This window comes from Neolamprologus multifasciatus, chromosome 19 (genome assembly GCF_963576455.1).
Source record: "Neolamprologus multifasciatus chromosome 19, fNeoMul1.2, whole genome shotgun sequence".
Taxonomy (NCBI): domain Eukaryota; kingdom Metazoa; phylum Chordata; class Actinopteri; order Cichliformes; family Cichlidae; genus Neolamprologus; species Neolamprologus multifasciatus.
Genome location: NC_140457.1, coordinates 14609032 through 14634226, shown reverse-complemented (window position 1 = coordinate 14634226; position 25195 = coordinate 14609032). Strand labels below are relative to the sequence as shown.

At 43.7% G+C, this 25195-nt stretch overlaps 1 protein-coding gene across 6 annotated transcripts in view; it reads left to right on the top strand.

Annotated features, from left to right (window-relative positions):
• The window catches only part of meis2a (Meis homeobox 2a), a 78364-nt gene that overhangs the window by 5489 nt on the left and 47680 nt on the right, over positions 1-25195 (top strand). For all 6 annotated transcript variants that reach the window (XM_085143434.1, XM_085143435.1, XM_085143433.1 and 3 more), the window contains exon 8: positions 8035-8149. In XM_085143434.1, the coding sequence (XP_084999560.1) occupies positions 8035-8149 (115 nt within the window). The remainder of the gene's footprint in view (positions 1-8034; positions 8150-25195) is intronic.

Genomic DNA, 25195 nt, shown 5'->3' with positions numbered 1-25195 from the left:
TTGAGTAGCAATCGACCATATTCAAATATATATATTTAAAACAATAATTTTATAATAATCACATTGTTTGATTTATCTAATAGAGCCAACTTTGGGGGCTACTTAGCTTCTGCTCAGTGTGTGTGACCCTGCTGTGCCATCAGTAAATAGAGCATGCTCTGTTCTGCAAGGAAAATCTGCCGATCGATGTTCTAAGGTCAAAAGCTACATGTGATACAATAGAGTGAGTTATTGTTTTAGTCTTTTGATTAGGGGCAGTCATGTGTGCATAACGCGTCCGTGCTTGCTTGCGTGCTGGAGGCTTGAGTGGGTGTGTGCGTGCGCGTGATAAAGGGTGCGCGTGCGCGTGTGCAAATCGCTGCCCTGCGTTCGTGGAGAGTGGCACGCTGGAAAAAAAAAGACGTAAAAAAAACGCGAGGCAATTATCTGTTACGCAGGTTTAACGTTAAAGCAGGGTATCAACGGTAAGCTTTAGCTTTAGGCCAATATTTAAAAAGAAAAAGGCTTTATATTTGGGGGCTGTGGGAGCTGAATATGGCCTGCGCGTAAAGCTGTGGATTTTGCTGCAGAGGTGGAGAAAGTGGTAGCCTATTGAAAGAGATCTCAGAGCTAAAGGCTTACCATCAATGTCAAGTTCACAAGGCATATGATGGTTCGTCTGGAGGCCTTCCATTGCTGTTGATGTTAATGTGTTTAATTGTTTCGTATTGATTGCTGTGTGGTTTGCTCTGCAGTTGCTTTCTCCTCTGCGACCCCCCCCCCCCCCCCCCCCTTATGGCTGGAGGCTCCATAATGCTAAATTCAATTATATGCACCTGAAGTACAGTAGCTTTAAATTTGAAGATCGATTGTCTGCTTTAAATTGTACATTTTCGGCGTAATAAACACAGATTCTAACTCCCCCCTCCGCAATATGGATCGAGCTGACAGTGTAGTACTAAGTTCATATTTGTGAATTACTGCGTCTTCTATGTCTGCGATAAAGCTAATGTTTTAGTGGGGGTGGCGGGCTGGGAGGGAAATCGGCTAGTGTAACAAAGTGACTAGTTAATATCTGCGCAGCACAAGGACAAGCCTATTAGGAATTAAAGCAGATTTAAGTGTTATGCAAAGTCTCTGCGCTGCATCTGTTGGGTCTGGCTATAGGCCTAGTGGATTCCCTTTGAAAGCCCGTCGCCTGTGCAGGGCCACGCAGCGCGTCACACAAGGTGAAGCGAAGCGTGTTTAGCCCGAAGATGCCGATGCTGGTTTGAGAAACGGTCAAAACGGCAACATTGTGGCCTTCCAACACAAGTGTAGAAATGAGGCATGCTGTTGTTTATAGTGCAGAGATTAGATAAACTAGCCTGTTTAGTTTCATGGCAGATGGTTGGCACTCAAGCCAATTTCCAATGGTGCCTCCAGTGCTCAGACACCAGCTTTGTCATCAGTCCACTTGTAAGAAATATTTTGATAATTAGAAAATTAAATATGCCAATAAAGCAAATCAGGAGCAGCAATAAACAAAGAAGGTTGCATGACAAGCCATTTATCTCCAGGTTGTTTGAAATGACCACCTCATTAGCTATTTAAGTTTGAGGGATTTATTTCACTTTTGTGGCACCAATGAACTTTTTATTATACCTAACTGCTGGGCTGGATTTTACTAAAGCAGGAGAAAGTCTTTTTTTTTTTTTTCCCTTTTCCTCTCTCTCCTTATTTGCTTTCAGAGCTGTGTCTGGGCAGAGTAGGGATTTTTTTTTAAAATAATGGCTACAATTTATGGAAGCATACATACTCCAGCTTATTGTTTTTAATAAATAGAGGCGCAGGGCAGCGTGTGAGAACATGTGTGCACCTCATGATGCTTAAGTGGGAATAATATTTGCAGAAAGGGAAAGAAAGCGAAACTACAGTATAGTGCAGCCATGATCTAAAAACCTTGTAATAAATAGTTAACTGCTCTAGCAGTCATTGCCACATCTATTTGAAAAGCGTCCAGCTTTGCATGCCGAAAATGTGTTTTCAGTATTTGGACACAATACACCCCCCACCCTCCCCCAAAAAAGGCATTTGGCTGCCAAACTGTGCCGATGGATGGGAAACAATTTCTGTCACTCTTGTCCTGATTTATTTATTCTATCTATTCACTTCTATTATTTGGCTCTATTTTATTATTCACTTCTGTCCTCGCATCTCATTGAGGAGAGGAAGGCGGCTTGATAGTTAGATATGCTAATTTATTTAGTTAGAATCTCACACGTCCATTTTTCTTTGCTTTGATATGCATTTTTAATATATAGCCTTGGGCTACATCTCATTTGGTGAAAGTCGGTTTTTCTGGAGAAGATCAGGCTCTTCAGTGAGGAGGCAGCCTGTTGAGCTTGTTTTTTATGTGTGCATGTTTGTGTTACCCCTTCCTTTCTATCGCTTTCTTTTTCGTTCCCGTCCCTTCCTCATACCTTACTGCGGAGCTTTAAAGTGTAGTTGTATTTACATTTGAATGCAGCGTGGTCTTAGAGATGATTGGCTTACAGCATAGATCAGGATAAGGCCTCACTGACACTGTTGATTTCCCTCATTCGCTTGCGGTGACTATCTCAAGCATGTAGCCCACCCAGTGTTTCCTAACTCATTGCCCCTCCTCAGATTGACTCAATCATATTTAAATTAAAGGAAAAATAGAATTTGTATTACACATGAAGGGTGATAGGGAAAAAAAACCCACACACACACAGTGGTGTAGTTTTGCAAATGGTTGGTGTGTGTATGTATGTGTGTGCACTTGTCACTGGTTTGCTCTCGTCTTTTAATTAATGAATAAAATTTCTGTCTCTTCTATGCTACATCCAATTAGGGAGACAAATAGAATTAACAGTGTCTGAGTATTATCTGTTCTAATGAATTAGCCTTTGTGTCTTCTTGTGCTATTGTGCCGCTTCCTTAGTCAAGCTATTAGCAGAAGGGTTCTCATTTCTTTTATGCATATGCATTATAATGTTGCGATTGCAGTAGAATTTCTGCATAGTTTAAGATTTGCCAGACAGAAACTCTGTTGCATTCAAAGATCCCACTGCTTTGTTTTGGAAATCTTTCCTCAAGGAGTGAAAGTGCTCATAGTTATGGTGTAGCTTATTTTGCAATTTGCTTGGCTGTAGAAAACAGGAGGAAAAGCCTTTTCTGCTTAGGTCTCGATCTCTGATAAAGGCTCTGGGCGCTGTAGACCAATGGTCAAATGCACTGATGTCACAGGTTTAATCAAGTAATGCAATAGCTCATCTTGAGCCTGTGCATAAGTGTGTGTGTGTGTATTTGTGGAGGTGCGTGCCCAGGAAGATCCTGTCCTATTTTTGTACGTCACTATGCATAGTGCAGCGCATACGCAGCCCTCTGCCTGTGGACAGTGAGCCCTCAGGCCAAGCTTGCCTGCTGAACCATGCAATTTCTCAGTTTTGGAGGTGTTCTAATTCTACTAGTTTTGTCCTCCTCGAGGGCCGACTACATTTGGATATCATGAAAACAGTGCATTGTTGACTTGGGACGCTCTGTCTGTGCCACGCAATTGTTTTGTGATGGTGGGATGTCTGGCCTTACATTTCCTATTTGAATTGTGTTCAGTGGCAGGGCCTTGTTGGCAGGCATATCTAATCATCGGTATGGCGGCTGAAGAGAGGCTATGCTAACTTGTTGCATCTTCCGCACTCCCCTATATTTGGCTGAAAGCATGGTGTAAATGACTGCAGTGATCAGGAGATTCACATTAACTTGTACATTGTTATTTTAAAGGAATGAATGAAAGCACAAGTGTTTATAACATTTTTTTTTTTTGCCATTTGATTTTTTCGGGATATATCATATTAAGCTGTGCCAAACCCATGAATCACTTAAAAAAAAAAAAAAAACTTAATCTCTTCTTTCTTTGCACACATAATGTACTACAGCGAGTAAAACAGCTTTTGCCTCAGAGAAAGTTTTCAGGCATAAATACAATCAGACAATCCTCCTTGTCTGTTAAAACATGCTGTGGTGAATTATTAGCTGCTAAATTAAGGACTTTTTATATTGTGGGTAATTGAGGGGGTTGTAAATGCTTAGCCGTTCAATGGAAGTGCACCTACACTTTTCTGAAGTGGCTGTATATAATTACGAGCTCAACGCAACAGAAACGTGTGAGAAGTTTTTCTCTTTCTTTGTTTATGCCATGTGGCAAGATGTGTCTTGAAATGTCACATCGCCTCGTGATTTACGGCCCCGTGTGTTTCTGGTGCGTCAGCGATTCCTTACATGTTCAGCACAGGATCTCTGTAGCTGCTCCGCGCACTGATAGCTCAACATACGCGCACACGCACGCACACACACGCACGCACACACACGCACGGACTCACAAGGTTAGTCGTTCTCAGCCTGTGTTACACTGCTGCTACTGCACCAGATTCCCCCCTTTCCCTCCAGGTTTCTGGGGAATCTTTGAGGGAAATTCAATGATGCTGCTAAATCAATTTTATTTGAAATTCCTAGGGATGTAGGCAGAGTGCAGTGAGGGAAGTGAAATTGTGCCAGGCAGGTGTTTGTAAATGAGAAACAGGGGACAGTGGCAGAGGAGACGGCAGCATTCTCCCACTCTCCTGCGGCCTGGCTGCACTACGAGCCTTCCTTCCCATATTGTCTCCTGCTTTTATATTAATTACAACTTGTATTAGCAGCCGCCAGTTGCTAACCCCAGCAAATAGAAAAGGCAGCCTCTAGAGACCCCTCTTCTTTTGTATCTTATTCTCTATCTAGTCCTGCTGTGTACATTTGTGTGCGCGTTTCCTCCTGCACATGTATGTGTGTTTGCTTGCTGGCATTCTCCTCCTCCTCCTGGTAACACTGCTCTTTAACACAATTAGCGAGGAGCATGGAGTGAACCGTGTTTGACTCCTAATTATGCCCAGCTTTAGGGAATAGTCACACGGGCTGGAGGCCCTTTTTGTCTCTTTTGCATCTTCCCCTGTTTTATTCGAGCACTTCTTGTGTTGAAGACTGTTTGTGTGACATGATTTTTTTTCCTGCAACTTGTTTGAACTTTATCAGACCCACAGGGGTTGTGGCAAAATGGTTGTGTGTGTTTGTGTTGCACGGCGCAGTGTCTGATGATGCACCCGCCATAGCTTAGAGAGACCCACTAAATTATTCATAGGGAGGAAAGGCTGTTGCTTTTGTCGCCTTGTTGAGTGTGGAAAGTTAACACTGTTGTTTTGATATTCGTTGTCTTGTTTTGCACACACGCTTATGAATGAGCGGTGACTTACAGGTACTAAAAGAGAAGTGTGCGCTCCACTGCATATGCATTGGTCTTGTGTGCACTCTATTATTATTATTAGGTCATATAAAGTGCTGCAGTCTTCTTTTTCCACTGTAAGAGCCAAACTAACAAAGCTTTATCTACATCCCCACATAAAGGCCCATTAAATCCACAGGGTAGCAAATCACAGCAAAATATCATTCCCTTTTACACCATTAGATGAGGTGTCTTTGAATTTAATTTAGTGCCAGCGCCATTAAAAATGACACATTACTCTGCAATGATAGCTAAATTAAGTCCTATCGATTCCACTGTTGCATTAAAACCATAGCTGGCTGTGGCCGTAGCTGGCAAGTGTTAAAGGGAGAGATAGAATGAGAGAGCAGGCATGTGTGAGAGCAGTGAGCACAGTTTTTCAGGTCTGTCTTGTGTCTCGCCGGCAGTGGGTGTCTCATTGTGAGGAAGTAGAACCCAGTCATTTTCTTCTCTTGGAACAACAACAGCCCGTTCTGAGAGCCCAGAGCCCAGCTCTGCTTAAACACACTATTCACTCTGGGAGTCTGGGATTTTTACCTCTCCTTTCTTCCTTCCCTCTGTGTTGAACACGACAAAGACAAAATTAGACTGCTTTCAGGGGGTTGATGGGCTTTTCCCACATTAGGGATTTTACTTAGCCTGCGCTGTGTTGAGAATAACAGAGAATTACTATAACAACAGACCTCGTTCCCATGAAGTGTTCCATGTGTTGATCAGTGGCCCAGAGAGTGAACACATCGTAATCATCCATCGCTCTCAGTACGGGGACACTTTCCCCTTCACTCACTCTGGAGGGCTAAAACCCACGCACGGGCTATTGTTCACGTTGTCTTCTTACCCCTCTTCTGAGTAATTCTCTGAGCTCTTTATCTGATTGCCATCCGGTGAACAGCTGACGCTGAGAGGGCCTTGAGTGGAGCGCGGGGTCTGAAGGGTCTTGTGTGTTTCTGTCTGCTGTTTTCAGCTCCGAGCTGTTTGAGAAAACAGCCCGCCTTCCCCAAAAAACTTAGCAGATAAAAGGGCCTCGCTTACAGGCATAGCAGCAGCCTCGCCTCCGCAGCAGAACAAGCAGCAGCACATCAGGACTGTGTGCCCAGGGGACCTCGGCAGCGGCGTGTCTTTAGTCTCTGTTTCCCTGCGAACCTCGATTAGTCTCCAGGCTCTATCCTGTCTGTCCTCTTCGAGTACAGCTTACTCTGACTGGGGCACAAAGGCAAGCAGGCAGGCTCCTCTCTGGTGGGGACTGAGAGAAAAGTTCATCAGGAACTCTGCTCAAGTTGGACAAAATGGTAAAAACGGTCTGTTTCTAGGAATATACTGTGGCATGTACATTTTCCCTCTACTTTCATATGTATGTATATGTGTTTATGTGTGTTTGAGGGAGAAAGAAACACGTAGCGGGAACTGAGAAGTGGGTTGAGGTTTGTGGGAAGCCTTGGTGCAGGCCTGTGTTTGTTTGGCTTGGGCTCTGCTCAAGGGGCTGCTTCTCTCGGGCCCCAGACAACGTTAGGCTCAAGTTTGCCAACATTTTGTCATCATACTCAGGTGACATGTTAAACTGGGAAAGACTAGCGAGGGCTGCGTGAGCTAGGATGTCGTATCAACTCTGTGCGAGAGGCTGTTTGGAGTGCGTAGCTGATTGAGTCTGTGTTTGTGGGCACAGATGTAGTATATGACGTGATCAGTCTGTCCCTCTATTGCCTGAATGGCAGAGGAAATTCCAGCTCTAGTCTGCCTTCATGTGGCTCTGATAAAGCCTTTCCTGTACAGTAGAAAATCCTGTTTCCCTGTGTGTACTGACAGGGGAGTAGGAATGACCAGGAAAGAGAAGAGGAGCCGAGAAATTGAGCTGGACGTAGGGCAGGAGAGAATAAAGTCAACTTAAAAGCTATGAATTTGTTTATGGTTATTTCTTTGAAGTTAGCCAGCAGGGATTTTAACACTTCTTTTCACGATGCCTTTGTATATATGAAAGTGAGTGTGCGTGCATCTGTGTTTATACTTCTTGCTCTATTATGTCATTAGCATGTGTGCATAAGTGCATTTCAGCAAGCCTCTGTGGGCGTGTGTGTATGTCAGTGTGGGCGTGTACACATTTTTGGCAGATTAGCAGGAGAATCACTGTCATATCTTATTTTCATTTCTGACAGTGGTAATGATTAATGGTGGCTGTGGTGTGTTTGGACTTTTTACCTCTATATTTCTCACTTGACACGGAAGTCTCAATTGGTTATGGTACAAATGAACTGCACTGGGCTCCTCCATATGTGATTAGACTATTACTCACAAGCGCTCTACTTGCAATGTTCAAAATCAAATGCCACATTAATGGTGCTTTGTTTTGCCCTCATACATTAATGAAACACTTTGATTACAGCGTTTTGACTTATAGCCAGTTGCGTTGGTGCATTTGTTTGTTTCTATTCAATCACTGTAGCTACTTTGATTATCTGCTAGCTGAAAAAAAAGGAGAAAAAAAGCTGCGGAAACAAACAGGCCAAGGACCTTCACAATGCATTTAGACTCTTACAGATGTCACTTTCACATTTCCAGCATTCTCATATGAACTCTCTCTCTCTCTCTGTGTTCCTTTCCTCTCTATCTTCTTCTCCTCCAACTTCTCCCCCTCCCTGCTCTCTCTCTGCTCCTGGTTTGTGGTTTGGATGGGGAATGTGGTTGGATGCACGGATGGATGGATGGATCCCACGCTCGCTTTCTCCTTTTTCAAACCTCAGAACCCAGCTTCCTGGAGAGACCACGATGACGCCACCTCCACACACTCAGCCGGCACACCGGGGCCCTCCAGCGGGGGACATGCTTCACAAAGCGGTGACAACAGCAGTGAGCAAGGTGAGTCAGTACAGAAATGGGCATGCACATGCATGCGCATTCGTAACACATGCGCACACATTGGTCTAGTTTTGCGCTCAAGCCCTAGCACATAAACATACATAGATTTATGCAGGACATATTAATCATCACGCATGGATTTGCCAACTCTTCACTTTAACCCTGTCTAATGTGAGCTCTATAGTGAATAGGTGGCACATCTCTCTTTACACATGTCCCAGTCCTTTTCCTTTTGCACTTTGGATTATCCAATTTTTTGACTGGCATCCATGTAAACACAGTCACACCTAAAAATGAACATGCTTATCCACTGTTGTACTCGCACTGAAATACCAGCAAGAGCCACTGGAATACCATACCAACCTAGTAAAAGGCTTTCCAAAGTGTTGCTATTTAGAGAGCTGAAAAAAAGCTGGTGATTAATAGTATATTTCTGCCAGTTCTTTCTTGAATTTAAACCATATTAACTTTGCCTGCACAACAGCCCCTAATTATGTCTCACTGAGCCTTGTGTTATCTACTACACGACCTGCCAAACACTTATAATGCATTTCAAAACAAATGCATTTGAATTTAATACAGATAGTGTCTTTGAGTCACAGCGACCTGCCTCGTATTTTTGTCACGGTCGGTATCAGTTTTGACATGAAAATTGTCAACCGTACGTGCTGTTAGGTAAGTTTCTATATGAAAGCGAGCGTTAAATTTGTGTAAAATTAAAGTAGATTAAAAGTGAAATCTGCTGCCTGAACCGAGAGAGCAGATGAAGAGTTCCTGACCCCACTTCTCTTGTCTTCATCTTGTTTTGAATGCACCAGAGATGTGTGCTTTTGTGGGTCTCTTTCTGTATCCATGGGTGCCCTCTGGCAGTGTCCAGAGTTTTTCATGAAATTTCATCACGCTGTCTAAACACAGAAGCAGACTCAGATACACACCGATACCAGCTCGCTCACAGAGCAAAGCTGCTCGGTCTGCCTGTTCTGTGCTATCATTTTGCCAATACGCAGTCAAACGTATTGATGATGTGTACTTTGTGGTGGGGCTATTTAAATCATCTCCTGCTCCTTAGACGGAAGCCCCTGAAACATTACTGACCACAGCAGACATCTGTGGTCAGTTGTGTCAGAACTAGTTCAATCACAGCCTGGTTGGAAAGATAACTAAGACTGGTAAAGTAATAGGATATGTCTCAGTAACATTGTTCAAGGAAAGAATTCTTGATCATAATGCGACCCTTAATAAATCTACTTAGGCATTGTTTTTCCTCTTCCTGTGACAGATGCAGAACTATCTGTTGGTTAAAGAAACTACAGAGTGCCCTGCATGCTCACAGACAGCATAAACAGGACATTTTTGTTAAATGCAACAAATGTCTTAAAACTAGGACCCGATTGATACTGGATCTAGCATACTGTACGTATACACGTAGGTATACGTACAGTATGCTAGGGTTATATTGAAAATGATGACATTGTTGTTTATTTATTTAACCGCAAACTAGGTGGAAACTTACTCTGCAAAACCGTCTGCTCAGCTCTAATGCTAATCTGCTACATGTGCTCCGCAGACAGTGCTGAGAGCATTAGCAATGCAGACAGAGCTGCTCTGTCAACAAACTATGTGATGACATTTTCTGCATTATGTTATGCAAAAAATATACGTATATATCAGACAGTACTGATATATTCGGCATCGACCAATATGGGCCGATTTTACTGGCCAAGTGATGTATGAGTTGAACTATACTTAAAACTTTAGAAAAAAAACATCCAAGAAATTGCTGTGATTTAAATGGATTTTCTGCTTTGAAGTCATAGTATTAGTTAAAAACGCAGCATGACAGATCAGAGGACAGAGCACACGTAGAGTTTTTGCACTTCTCTTTGTAATTGCAAAAGAAGCACGGGAGATGAAGAGCAACCGAAAGAGGAAGGGGATGAGAGAAAGAAATGCACTGCCTATTGATTATCTTACACACATAAGTACAAGTGACCTGTAATCCACAGAGCACTTATCGACTCCTTTCCCTACCGTATCCAGTAACAGCCAATCAATACGGGCCAAAGACAGTTACGGTATAGCACCGCGTTCTGGGCCAAGATAGACCTAGACTAGATCAGGTCCACAGCCTGACCTGCACTCAGTGTTAAATGCAAGATCCACCAGCTCAAAAATATTTAGCTGCTAGAAAAAACACAAACTAAGCAGCTTAGAAGAGAAGTGGAGATTTGAACAAAGCTGAAGAACCACAGAAGTACAAAGGTTAAAGAGCAGAGAAGGTGAAAAAGTAGGATCAGGGAGGAAAAATGACTAAGAGAGTAAAAGGGAAAAAGACCAAGGGCAGCTGATTTAATGGTCTAATGAGGCCGTCCTCTAGCCAGTTGTTTTGTGTGAGGCATGCTCTGACCTTTCGCTTCGCTCGGGAGCCCCGCCGCCTCATTTTTCACATTCTTGCAATTACGTTAACGCTTGAAGCGCTCGCTGACTCCCGACTCTGGCCCTTCCATTCTGACAGAGCCTTCCCTCTCCAACCTCTCCACCTTTCCCTCCTCGCCTCTCTTCTCCTTCACTCCGCTCCATGCATGATCTCGCCTCCTACCTCGATACATTTCAACATAAAATTTGTAGTCCGCACTCTCAAGTCCACAGAGAAAATGTGAAATGTGGGCTTCACTTCAGTAATGGGGTCTTTAACAGCTTGGCCCCTCTTAAAAGGGGTGACAATGTGGATCGGTTGAGGAAGACAGAATAGATGGGAGAAAGTGAGAGAGGAGCACAGTAAAAGAGCGCGTGAGATCCACGCCGCTTTTAGGTTTCGGCTGCCAAGAAAAACATCAACATTTTTTTTTCTGCCGTCTTTCCTTTTAAAAGGTGTGTTCTATCCGTGCTTGAGAAACACTGAAATCAAATTTTAATCTAGAAACATCCTTGCATGAAATATGACACCAGTCCATTTGTCCCAGAAATATCAAAGGATCTCTGACAGTGACCAAGTCCACTTTTACTTTAAAGACTAGCTTTTTTCTACCTTTCCCTGTTAGGGGATGTACACGAGAATAAACGTCTGTATCACTCGCTTACCGTTTCTTTTTCTTTCTTTTTTTAAAGTGCTGTAAGCACCGTCATACAGGACTCAAGAGGGTCGCTTTGAACACAGTCCTCTTCTAAAGTCTTTGGCTTGTATCTCAGTGCTGAGCGTTGTTCTGAACCTGCGCCAAAAAGCAATTTAACAAGTGCGCAAATATGTATTATCCCTCGTGTGGAATAATTTATTGTCAAGCAGAAAACCAAGGTGAAGCATGTTCGTAGCTGTCAGTAAAGATTGCCAGCTAAGGTTCTGACACATATTAAAAAAAAAAAGTTTTCTGTACAATTCTCAGATCTGCATCCTTAACCTAATCCCTCCGCTTAACAGACTTAAAAAAAAAGACTTTTCTCAGAATTTTCCTCCAAAAAAGAAAATATGAGTTATCGCCCTCGGGGCAAAATCAACGCTCTGACTCTCAGAGAGTGACTCCCTATGTTCTAGCTAGATAAGTAAATACAAGGGGAGCCAGTTCAGAAGGTAACACACAATAACTACACTGGCTCTGCATTCACATCATTTTGATTAACAGTCCTTTGGAGCTTTTCCAAGCTTATCTTGAAACATCATAGACATCAGTTGCAGGGAGGTAAACTTGATGAATGTGCGTGCCTTAAGATAGCACTCGTTTCCAAGCAGGTGTCTGTTATATGGTAAGCATCCAAAGTGTGATGGAGCAGTGTGATGAAATACTCTACACGTTTGCCCACACCAAACACAGTAAAGTCAAATGCACTCAGTCATGAACAGTAAATCCCCAACACTGATTCAGCATGGTAGGTAATGCGTTTGCCCTCCTTCTGTATGTGCATATGTGTGTGTGTGTGTGTGTGTGTGTGTGTGTGTGCGCGTTTGAGCATGCCCCAGCTCCAGTCCACACTTGTAATTATTAGCTATGCATGAAGACCAAATCCACGTTGACATCTTGAGTGCCGAGCAAAGGGGCTTTCTGTACTGTTCCAAGCTTCTACTGTAGATGGACAAGGCTCAACAGAAGAGAGGAGAAAGCATTTTGTACATTTTCTCAGCAATTGAACAATCCCCACGCTCTGCGGATAGACCGACTCCCCAGAGAGACTGAGAGAGGCAGAGATGGAGAGAAAGGGAGTAAAGAGAGGGAGAGCTTGAGTGTTCAGCTCCAAGGGAGCACGTTGCGCTTGATGGTGTTGTGGTATGATTGTGTTTGTGTGTGTATATGTGTATGCGTAGGGAGTGTGGTGAGTTCCTTTGGCCCTGGCTAGGGGCCCCAATCAGCAAGGTCTTTGTGGTTGAGCTCACTAGAAAGAGGTCATTTCTGTTGGGGACTCAGCTCCTTGTGTCCCAGCATGAACAAGCCCTGTTGGATCTTATAGTTTCCAGACCTTTGGCTTTGCTTTTTTTTTATACAGTATTTCTCAGGGCTCAAGAAGATGCAAATGTGCAGGTAGAAAAAGAAAGAACATGTAATCACATTAGAACAAAAACACAGCAATCTTTGGTAAACACAAGATGGAAACCTTGTTGCATTTTAGTAGCCTATACTCCAGCTCTGGAGTGATTGTTGAGGTGTGTCTGTGTATTTACAATGCATAATTTGCGTGTGTGTGTATTTGGTTGGGGGGTGGAGGTTGTATGCATGTGCATGTGTTAGCTGGTTTCTTCTAAGTGCCTGTTAGAGTTTAATTTAGTGTAGTAATTAAACCTGAACACTGGCCCATAAACAACAGATAAACAATAAAGCAGGCCCAAGCCCTGCTGTTTCATGGCTCTCACTCCCAGCTGTTGGAGCACTGATAATTTTTTACACAGTTGCCCCCACCTCACCACAACACAATACTGAAGCAACAAGGTTTTCGCATGTGCGCATGGGTGTTTTTTAGTGTGCGATGGCAGAGGCTGAACAAAAAGGGCTGAAAAGGCACATAAACACACAGGATATGTCCACTTCCTCTCTCAAAAGAAAACAGAGAACCACAGAAAAAGCAAAGAAAGTTTAAGAGTAATATGGCTCTGTGGCCATTTACAAAACCAGATCAGCAGGGAGATAACTTAAACATGAGTATGTGCAGCCATGACGCGCATACAGCTTGCTGTATCTCAGTCAGTAGCCCGCACTTAACATAAACCAAAGGTATACTTGCTTAATGACAAAACAAACAATGCTACAATGTTTCTCAATGAGCTATGGTGCTCAGCTTTAGCCATGCCACTGCATGTCAGTCACATGTTAGTCAGGTGTCTGTTATGGAAAGAGTGCAATATGTCTGTCTGATGGTTTGTTGGGAAGGGGCAGGGCCATTGTTGAAAGCTGAGAAGTGTTGCTGTGCGGGGGGAGAAAACATGGTACAGAGGGGATACTTTCATGATCCCATTAGCATAAAAGAGACTAAATTATTCATGTGGAGTGCTTAATCTATGGGGAAAAGTATAGTTAATGCACATAGTTTTAAAATGGATCTCTCCTAGCCTCGGCTCTAACACCAGATTCTTGCTGGATTCAGCATTCGCGGGCATTTACGGGAATGGCTGTCACTCTCTCTTGCACACACAAACACACATAGACATAGACTGTGCGGGCATATGTGCACACTTGCCTAAGCATTGCTGCACTTCAAGCTGTTTCAAGGGTCTCTGCTCTCAGGCTCATCCCCTCTCTCCATAAGTCCCTTTCCCATCCTCTCTCTCCCCCCTTTCTTTCCATTTGTTCCTCCATCTCTCTCCTCTTCTCTTTCTCTCACCCCCTCCCTCACTTACTGACTCCCTCGTACTCCTCTCCTCACTCACCCTTCTCTGTCTCGCTCTCAGTTCCGCAGACTACCTGGCCCTCATCCAAAATGTGATTAAAGAGAATGATCAGCTCCCTCAGCTCCCACTTTCCTTCCTCCCTTCCGCTCTCTCTTCGTTCTTTTTTTTTTTTGGGTTTCTCTGTCTTTCTTCTGACCCTGTGCTATAGCTTAAAAGACTGGAAAAAAGATAATGTAAAAGAATAAAAACTGTCAATACAGCCAGTTTCCAGTAACATAGGCTTCCCACAGTATTACCACCATCACCACCTTTTGGTCTTCCATCCACGCTCCCTTTTTCTCTTAGCATCTCCTTTCTCCTTCTGGTTTTTCCCCTCTATCCACTGACCTCTGCCTCAGTACTGTGCTGGCTCCTTTCACTCTGATCCATAATCACAAACAGGCCTCTGGTGTGACTTGGCCCAGCCCAACCTGGCCAGGTACTGAGCCTACGCCACAGGAAAAACGTCTTTACTGTGTCAGCCTAATGTGCAAACTAATGTTTGGAGAACATAGGGAAAAAATTATCCAGATTATTCTGACAGCAGCTGAGGAGAATTTCTGTTTCACGCCATTAAGGGGAAACTTAGGGGAGATTTTTCTTTCTCTCTTTCTTTTCCTCTGTTTCTCTGAGAAGTAGATGAAGACCAGCTTAACTGGGAGTGAGCTGAGCATAGCTAAAAAGCACAGAGGAAACGGTGTTGCAGGGAAGTAATCAGGATTGAACTCCAGTAAAAGGAGGGGAGTGGCTTTTAAATTCTTTTACCCAAAGGCTTTAGGCAAAAACAAAGACAGTGCAATGCTGTTGTATCAGTTCATTATACAGTGGGTTTACACACCCTTGTTCCATTGCTGATTACACCAGTGCATGTGGTGATGATGAGAAGTGCACAGGGGTCTGATGTAATATGGCTAAAAGGGATTTGAGCGCATGCCCCAAAGGGCATTTCCATGTCCATTAATGCTGCCACTGCTGCATTTTCACGAGGACGACAGTGCTTCGTTTCTTTAAAGGGAGAGAGTGTTTTCCCAGGAAATTTTCAGTCTTGTTTCAGCAGGCTAGCCTGAAGGGGGTCAGCCAAGAAGTCACCCTTAAGAGGTGATAATCCAATTGCTTTAGTCCTCACCAGATTTGTTTTCCCCTTGTCTGGCGGTGTGTTGGTGTGTGCGTGTGTGTTTATAGAGAATGTAAGCATGTGTGTGTATGTGAGAGAGAGAGAGACAGCAAGATGCCACTAGTTTCTGTGTCCAACCCCATGCCCCGTTCTAGATCAGAGAGAGGTTATGGGGGCCAAGTCTGTCAAAGGCACACCTGCAGGGAAACTCCAAAAACCTTGACTGCTAGCTTACATGAGCCAGTTTAAGGTGTGCTTATTTGGAGTTTAACCCCGACTTCAAATGTCCTTTCCCTCTCTTCCCCTTTGTGTTTGACCAATGGGCCTTGCGCTCTTTTACTTTCATTTCTTTCTTCTGCCTCCCTTGGCTCTTTAATCTCTTTCACCACCCCCACCCTCCCAGTTCTCCCCCCCCTGATGTCAAAACTGCACATCACAGCAAAGGTCCCTCCAAAAGACAGCACATGGTTGAGTAGAGTGGCTTAGCAAGGCTAGCTAAAGCTTGTTCACTTGCTGTGTGGTTTTTTTTTCTCTTGCGTAAACCAGGGTTTAGACACTAAAGCATATTTGGAACCGAGCAAAGCAGCTATACCCTACAGGTAGTGCTTTAACCATGCTGCCACCATCCAAAAGAGTGGGAGGACGATAAAGGAAGTGTGTTACAATCCGAGTTCTTCCTCTCTGCTGCTGATTTTCACGCACACATCTTTCACGTTTATGCAAAGCTTTTGAGGGCTTTATGCAAGATAAGCTCATTTTCTAGTCTGATTCCCACTCTAGTACATGCTTTAATGACTCTTAAAGCCAAGGGCTGCTTTTTTTAGGCATAATAGCAGTCCTGCGGTCTCTCAGTTTCCGTGTAGCCAGGGTGCTTTTTCCACACCTGATCACTTTTGTTCACCCATTTTATGGCTATTGGGGAGCAGGCGGAGGTGAGTGATTTGACAGTGGTTAGTGCCATGAGCCCTAATGTTTATTGGAAGCAAGCGTCTAATAATTTTTGATTACCCCAGAGGAGGTATTAGCCATGTTAGTCAGCAAGGATAATTTCTTATTTACATGCCCCAAGCAGTGAACACTCCGAAGGAACACTGGGGCTAAATGCGCAACAAAACGAATCAAACATGCCAAACGAGATGCTCCATCCTGGCTGGCTGCAGGGCTGAAGCTGAGAAAACCTTCATTATGCATTTACCATAATTCATTTAGAGGGTTATCAATTTGCAGAATACAGAGGAGATGTTTGGAGGGGGAAGCAAGAACATCATATCAAACGAAGGAACAGAAAAAGAAACAAGGGAAAGCGAGATGAAAAGGAGTGAGATATTCAAGGATAGCTCAGTGCCTGTATTTTTAAAATGTTGTTCCAATTACACACATTTCCATGTTCTGAGGCAGAACTTGCATGGTAAATGGTGCAATCGCTTCCCTTTTACCAGTGTCACGCTCCACCCCCTAAAAAAAGCACAAGCTGATTTGACTTTAATGAAAGCTGTTTAGCTCAGGAATTTTCTTTTTTTCTTGCAAGATTGAGGCTACACAGAGATGTTCTAGTTCAAATATTGTCATTCTGTTCATTTAGGGTTTCTCTTTGTTTGCCTTCAACGCTGCTTACTCAAGGGTTTTTTTTGTATCTGTCTATCAGTGTGTATTTTAGGACAGTTACTACATGTTTTCATTTTTCTCTCCTGGCAACACATACGAACAGAAGAAAAAGACTTTTAAAAGCATCTTTCCCTCTGCCATCAGGCAAGGATGACTAAGGCCCCATTAGAACAATTGGAGGAAACTTAGGGAGACGGGGAGTATTTAAAGGAATGAAAGCAGCAAGAAAACACCACTATCTTGTGATAACCAGTGCTTTCGTTCATTATCTCGAGACAGAAACCCCCACCTTGGAAAAAATTGCACTCACTTTGGTGTTTCATTCAAAAATAAAACAATGAAAACAAGAAAGGCAAGAAAAAGCAAGACAAAAAGGAAAGAACTGTAATATTTTCCAAAGTGAAGGGAAAGCTGCATTGTTTAGCACAAATGCTTACTCCCAGGGATACAGTCCGTAGACAACTGAGTGTCTGCAGGAGACATCTGTGAAGCCTGACCTTGTGACCTTGGAAAAAATGCTCTTAAGGTGGGGGGAAAACTGCTTTTTCCACTGCATCTTGGCCTACAGGACAGCCCAGGAGCAGCACAACAAACACAACCACCACAGAAAAAGAACAACCCAACATACAGTCAATAAAGAAAGAAAATGAGGCAGAAAAAAAGTGTGATTTATATTGAGGCAAGTTAACAAGTAAGGAAGCGATGGATGCTGGAAAAAAAAGGAACTGAATACGAGAAAGAGAGGGAGGGAAAGAAACAAGAGGCAGAGAAGATGTTAGAGAAAACACAGATGGACTTGGTCTGAATAGTGCCTCACAGGCCTGGCTGTCTCTTACTCCTTTGGCCCCCCATGAGATCATTTTCATCCTTTATGAGTCAAAAGGAAGCCTGGTTGAAAATGAAAGGTTACACAAGCCAGAGCCCAAGCCCTCGGAGTGAGAGAGGAGAAGATCCCCGCTGCAAGGGCCCTGCTGCTATTCAAAGCACCTGCCATTGTGTGGGCGCTCATCCAGCCCTATTGTTGTGCAGAAATTAGTCGTGCTCCCTTTGGCTCCCTTCGGCTCCAGAGGCATGCGGCAGACCCCCTTGTTGTTTCGGGTTCAGATACATGGTTGGATAGATGCGTGGCCCCAGCTACCATCACCACTGGCTGTGGCCCTTTGCCCTCTCTCCAACAGCACACTATTGCGTCGTGTTTTCCCCCCCCTCATCCTCTCACTGCTGTTCACTTCTCAAGAACACTTGCGAGCCAACATTCCTATAGTTTTCTCCATCTTTCTTTTGTACTCCTACTCTCATTTTTCCTTTGGTGTATATGCTTATTGTTCTTTGGAGCACCCTCATTATACCCATGGTTATATTTTAAGGGCCTCTCTCTTTGATTTTGGTCTCATGGGGAGTGAGTGGTGGGCTGGTGGGAGCTGTAGGCCTGGCCCGGCTCTCAGGGCTCCCCAGCCAGCGTCTCGGAGAGTAGGCTTGGGGGTATTGTTGGGTTGGCTACCACACTAGAAGCACTGGCGCTACTGCTATTGCAGTGGGTGGATGTGAGGGGAAAATTGAAAAGTCAATAGCGAGGCCCCACAAAAAAAAAGAAGAAAAGAAAAAAAGAGTGCAAAACAAAAGGAGATGGAGAGCTTCAAAAAGCTGAGAGCTATAGAACACTGCTAATTAATAGCATCAGACGAAGAGCTTTTTTCCTTCCTTCTGGAGCTCTAATGCTGCATATTAACTTGCGAGGCAAGGCAATTAGGAGCTCAAAGCATGTGTCACGTCCATCTGTTGACCATGCTATGTGAGGGGAAATTGATAGGTAAACAAAAAGTATGCACTGAGCTTCAAGGAAAATAGAAAGCGCGTAAACACTGTAGTACAACCCTACCTTTATGAAACTGCTGAATCAGCAATAATTGTGATAGTAGTTCATTTCAGTAATTCCTGCAGCTATAGTTTGTGACAGTTCCTATATGTCAAAATTGTGGGACACACATTCAATAAATACATATGTTGATGCCTTTCTTATTCCTATTACTAAACAAAGGAAAACATTACTGTTGAAAAGTATATGTAAGTTTTTGTTTGTTTGTTTGTTTGTTTGTTTGTTTTTTGGGGGGGTGTTCTTCAAAAAAACAGTAATTGGCTCTTATTCTGTCTTTACACGCAGCTAACATCACGTAGATTGTGATGAAGTGCGACTTTTGGTGGGTCAGCGTTGAAGATTGGCACCAATTTGAAGTGGCTTTGCAATTTGTATTTTTCACTGGCGTAATAGGCTCCTCTCTCAACCATCGTACCATCGCAATTTCCACTTCCAACAGCTGTCAAGCCCCTAAAATCAAAATTAGCGCCATGGAATTGGGCCTTAATGAAATGACCTGCTGGATTTACCTTAAGGAGCAGGGCGGACAGTCAGTACTAGCCTCATCAAAAGCCTCTCTGCGCGTGCTGCGGTCCCATTAACAAAAGGAAATAGTCTGTAAATGTATTAAGCACTACTTCCATTTTCTAATTATCTTTCCCTTCTCCCTACATAATTCATTCACTCATTCATTAGTTCTTAATATTAAAAAAAGGATTCTGTCTGTTCTTTTTTCGTGAGATCACCAATTATTTGTCACTATTTATTACGCCGTTGTCGGGGGGGGGGGGGGGGGGGGGGGGGGGGGGGGGGGCGGGGGGGGCGTCTATATTTTATGTTCCACCACAGCATCTGTCTGTATGAGTTTCAAATTGAAAATCTAGCATTATTCATATAAAATTAGCAAAAAATAAAGAATAAAAAAAGGCTCTGAAACTACCCCTCTACCCCTCCCCACTTTGCTTCCTATAGGATGAGGTGAATGTGTGCCAAGGCCCAGTGGAGGACACTAGGCCCTGGTTATTGACTTGTAAAGAAGCCGTTAGGTGAGGGGTCTTGACAAGACATGAGCGGCTGAGTCTCTTGTAAAGCTGTATCTGATTTCTCTGCTAGTTGACTCCCTGGAGAGATCCGTTCTACCCTCTGTTGATCACACTCTCACTCACAGCCGTATGGAAAATGCAGCGATGAAAAAAAAAAATGAAAGAGTAGTTTTGTGAAAAAACGAAAAAGTGAAAAACAAAACAAAAAAATACTTACATTCAGTATGCCACGAGTGCCTCGCTTGGTGAGAGTGCGAGCCAAGGAAGGAGGGCAAATGAACCTAAGGAATCAATAGACAGGTGTTGTCTCTCAGTACGGCACAAGATAACTCTCAAATTAACGTTTTGGTGAGCTGTGTAATATATACTTGTCGGTAAGGGCATCTGCATTTGTGTTGGTGTGATTGGATAATAACAAGAGTGAAGTATCAGCAAGAGGCAGACAAAGCAAGTATCAACTTAGCGAGATCTTCACTCCACAAAGATCTGACTAATTTATGAGGGTAAACTGCTCTGACAGAAAGAGAGATGCAGGTGAAGGGAGGAAGTTTTCATTGGCTCTCTAGAGCAGGCCAACCCAAAACCCTGGAGGGATCTCTCTCGGTTTGAACTTTATCAGGGGCTACGCTTAATCAATATACTATCGGAAAAAGAATTAATTACTAAAGCAGAATAAAACAGCTGCATTTTAAACCAAGGATTCATCAATTCTGTAATCTCTTGGTTACAGCTCAGGTGTCAGGAGGATCATTTCAGCTCCATGTAATGAGGAACTGTGGGAGTTTACCCCAGCCCTGTGCTGCTCTCCTCCTCCTCCACCTTTCTCTTTCTGACCCCTCCTTCCAACCAAAACGCTTCCTTATTATCCCATTCCTTACCTTCTCAGCTTTTTGTCATATACCTACAATATTCATCTCACTCCTTTCTTCCTGCCCTTAATACACTGACTGTATTGCACTCTTTTATACCCCCACCCCTACCCCACTACATTCCCTTCCCACCAAATTCCTGTCTTTGCAGGGATGGGACGAAAGGGTATTAAATTTGAAATCTCTGGTGCGAAAGCCGACTAGAACGGGACATTCCCGCTGTTGCAGCCATCAAGCCGGACATTCCTCTACTAAGACTGAGACACCACTGGTATTGTGAAATGGGGAGGGGGGAATAAGAGATGGGGGAAGTTGGTGTAAGACTTGAAAAACAGCATACCACATTCTTGTTGTATATTTTAAAAAATATATTTTTGGTGTATAACATTAGAATAAAAATCAAAGGAGAAGGTGAATTAGAATGAAATGAATGGTGTATGGAAAGAGGAGCCATGCAGGAAGTATCCCCTGTTTCAAAATAATCTTGGCAGCTCTGCCGTCGCTGCCACTGACATCCACCCGTCGCAGCCCTTGACCCTGGCCCAAAGCCTGTAAACGGACTGTCCTTGACGCCCCATAATGGGAGATTTCAAGGCAGGTTGAGAAGGGGTTATGGGTGATGAATTGGGTTTTTAGTGAGCTCATTAGGAAGCCAAACAGAGTTTAGACTGTCGGAGCGGAGCAACAGTGCAGTAATCAGTTCTGCTCGCTTTGTTCCCTGCCTCCAGGACATTTGTGTGGAAAAAAAGAGAGCGAGGAGGAAAGAAAAAAAAACTTGGCATTTGGCTGATGAGAGGGCTGCTGAGCAGAGGCTACAATCTGATGGTTGACTTGTTGATTTATAAACCTTTTAATTCATTTACTCTACCAACCCCTCCACCCTCCATCCCCACCCCCACCCCCAGCTCTATATAGACAACCCCCCCCCCCCCCCCCCCCAATCTTTGTTGAATTCTTTGATGCCACTGTCCATCAGGTGTGGCTAGGACTTGACCTCCTCTTCAGCTTAAAAACAGCAAGTTTGTTTGGTTTTAAGTTGTAATTGAGGGTAAAGAATCACTGCTCATGCTGTTATCATGCATTGCCTGAAACGATGTAAGCTCCTCTGAATGAAAAACAAAAAGAAAGGAAGAAAGAAAAACACTCAGTTAAATTGGCAACCAGCATACAGCTGCTCTTTGCGGTTTATGTAGAAGACTTTGATATACAATAGTTCCTAGAGGGGATTAGAAATCTATTTACTAGCATTTACTCATTTACTCTTTACTAGCAGATAGAGCCATGTGATGTATCGGCACTGTCTCCACCTCCTTTTTTCATTTTGCTCTTTCTCATTTTTTCCCCTGTTTTTCAATTTTTTTAATTCCAAAATAGAGCAAGTTAGTAATTTTTTAGGAAGCATATGGTGTGAGGGCACCTCATTTTACTACTGTTCATGTTTGTTTCTATTCACTGTACCCTAATTACTTTTGGTAAACACTTCTTCTTTAATATTTAATGCTGCATCAAATCTCGAGATGCAGGTATGCTTCTCTGGGTGCATCCTATTGTATAAATGATAAATTATTGAGCACTGTCAATATATACAATCCCAACACTAACAATAGCTTCAGTGTACCATAATAAGAGAAGAAAATAAGACAGAAGCAGTCTGGTTAGACATAAGCGAGAATTGGACTCATGCAGTGGCAGGTTTGTAAATTTGTTTATGAAGAAACGAGTGATCAACCGAGATTACCTGTGAGACCAATTAGCCCCATTCAAGTCAGAATGTAAGGGAAGAGCAGCGGCAGTTTCTTCTGCAGTGTTAGAGTGCAGAGGGGGGGGGGGGGGGGGGGGGGAGCAGGGTGGAGTTGTCAGAGAAGCAGAGAGTGTGAAATATCTGGTGGAGGCCCAAAGCCCTTCATTAGCCACTGATCCCTGTCTGCTGAGTGAGGGGCAGTCATGGGCATCACAACTCCCTTTTAGTCCCCCCCCCCCAAAAAAAAAAGCAGGGTGAAGGGGTGGAGGGTAGATCCCCCCCATCCCCTGCAATTTAGCCCTTTGCCATTCATGCAAATTGGGTCTTGACATCTGCAACAGCCTGCCTCCTTTCTTTTATACATCTTTATTCCATCTCTTTTCTTCAGATCTTTTTTCCTCCTCAAAGCCCCATTTGGATGGCAGAGCCAGCTGACATGCGTTCTTTTATATATAACTCACATCTATGTAAAGGCAGCATGTTTGCTGTGTGTTCATATAGACATAAATATGCAGAGAACTTGAAGAGTTTAGGAGGGAGGCTTAATTTGTTTGTGGGATTCTCAGTCCCAGTTTATGAGGGAAAAAGTTAATTGTTGTTGCGGGTATCAGGTTGTATTGTACATTCTCAACAGATTGGAATTTTATGAAATGATAAAAAACTGTTGGAAGCAGCGAATATAGACAAAAAAAAGCTGTAATCAGGCAGCTTGGCCCACCTCCTACCTCTTGCTTCTGGACAAACTATGATTCCTTGGCTACAGAAGTAAGGCTGAAAAGGCTTTGGAATGGCTTTGCTCCAGCCCATATTTTGGGTTAAAATGTAAAATAGTCTAACTGGCTGTTAAAAACAAGTTTTACCTCCCAACCTACACCTCCCCTCCTTTTCAGCCTTCACCCTCTATGGTAGGGATGTGCAGAGTAGGGTCAACTCTCTGCCTGTGAGAGGAGAGAGGCCTTCTATCGGTGGAGAGGCGATAGTTATCTCCAGCATTCCAGGGATGACAGAGAGATATCTGCCTGATGGCAGGGTTAGGGGGCTTAGAGAAGGGGGCAGAGATGGGAGGGAGGGAGGGGAAGAGGTACAGGAGTTGTTGAGCAACCGCTCCCCGACATCCCTCCTCCCGCCCCCACCTCCCTCCTTCCTTCTCTCCATGCCTTTCTTACTGCCTGACTGCCTCGCTTCCCCACACATAGAAAAAAAAACATCTAATTAGAAGCTCTTATTCCACTTCATTTAAGGGAACACTTAATGATGTGTTTTTCAGGGGAGACAACTACACATTATTTCTCATGCAAAAGGAACCACTCAGTTGTAGCCCCCAGGATGCAGATACAGCTGTGTTTGAGATGGAGGTTTGTCCTCATTTCTCTGGGGTGTCATGGCTGTTGGAGAAGAAGAGAGGGGAAAAATGGTAGTGCTTTCTAATTCACCTTTAGCCAGTGTCCTGGCAGTAACGGGGGGTGGTAAAGAGGAGGTGGATGGTGACATCTGAGTTTGGCAGGGGGACTTGCTGAAGGAGAGAGTTTGTTGTAATTGCTCTGACAGGTTTTAAGGCTGTTAATGACTCCGGCCTGAGCGCTACCAATTTGTCAGCATGCTTGCTGTTTACTAAGCTGTTGTTTTATGGTCCAGTGCAAGGGCTGCTGCTTGTTTAAGCACAGATCAGGAAATAATCAGCGTAAAACACTGGCTGCAGTGGTGCAGCCACACTAAAACAGTTCAGTTTAGAGCCCTCATCTACTGTATGGATCTGAATGAGTGCAGTAAACCATATGGCGTCTGTGGTGTGTGGTCACACGAAGACACAAATTCACAGATGCTTTACTTTTATCTAAAAGTTGGAAGTTTGAGTGTGTGTGTTTAACCGGTATGGCAATCGTGTTTTACTTGTTAGCACTTGCGTTGTGTTTCACATGAATGTAAACCATATTCCTAGCTTGCAGTTATAGCAAGATGATCTGTAATCCCTAGTCGGCACAGAGAAGCAGAGAAATAGCCATTCCACTAGTGTGAATAGAGCTTCTATGTGTTTGTGTATGTGCCTATGTGAGAGATTGTGTGTGCGTCAAGAGCATGTGGTCCCAGAGCCAGCAAAGACCCCTCCGTAAATCCAGAGTAAATAAAAGGGGTAACCAGACGAACAAAAGAGGAGCCCCCACTGCTTCTCTCATTCGCTGCCATTTGGGGGACTGAATGTGCTAAACGCCGCTTATGTTGGCTGAAAAGTTGAGGAGAAAAAGGGGGAAAAGGGAGGCTCTAAATCCCCCTTCTTCTTTTCACTTCATTCTCTGCGACCAAGCCTTCATGGATAGAGGTGGTGGTAATAGGAGGGTGTTGGAGGGAGAGGTGTAGGGCCCGGTCACTATGGTGTGCTAAGACCAGCGAAGCTCCTAAAGCAGCAAAACTCCAAGCTTCTGGTATCCATCTGCTCCTTTTTCCATCTAACTCTCCTCATGAGTTTTTCTCTCTCTCTCTCCCCCCCCCCCCCCTTTTTTTTTTCTTTTTTTTTTTTTTGGGTGAGCTTGGGTGAACACGCTTCACTAGTTTGGGCTGACAGGGGGCGTGGGGGGTCTGTTGTAATTAGTCACTTTAACCACAGCTTCCATAAGCCACTGCTTCTACACTCTTGCTTCATTACCCTGAAATAAACGCCCAGACTTCCTAGTGCAAAATCACTGCACAGCCTTTACAATGATACACACACACAACATCTAAAGCTTGTCTAGTGGCTCCACGGTTTGATTATTAATGGTATATGGACCACTCTGGAGTGTTATGTGATAACTAAACATGGCTGGAATTGAATGTGTTTTCCAGCTATTGACAAGTCATTATTTATTCACGCATATGAGAATGGCAAAGCAGCAGAGGGAGGGCATTCTTGTTATACTGATAGCTGCAGTATATGTTACTCATGGTCATATACACAAGACAGACTAGACCTTAGTGGGTCCCTAAGGGGCAGGAT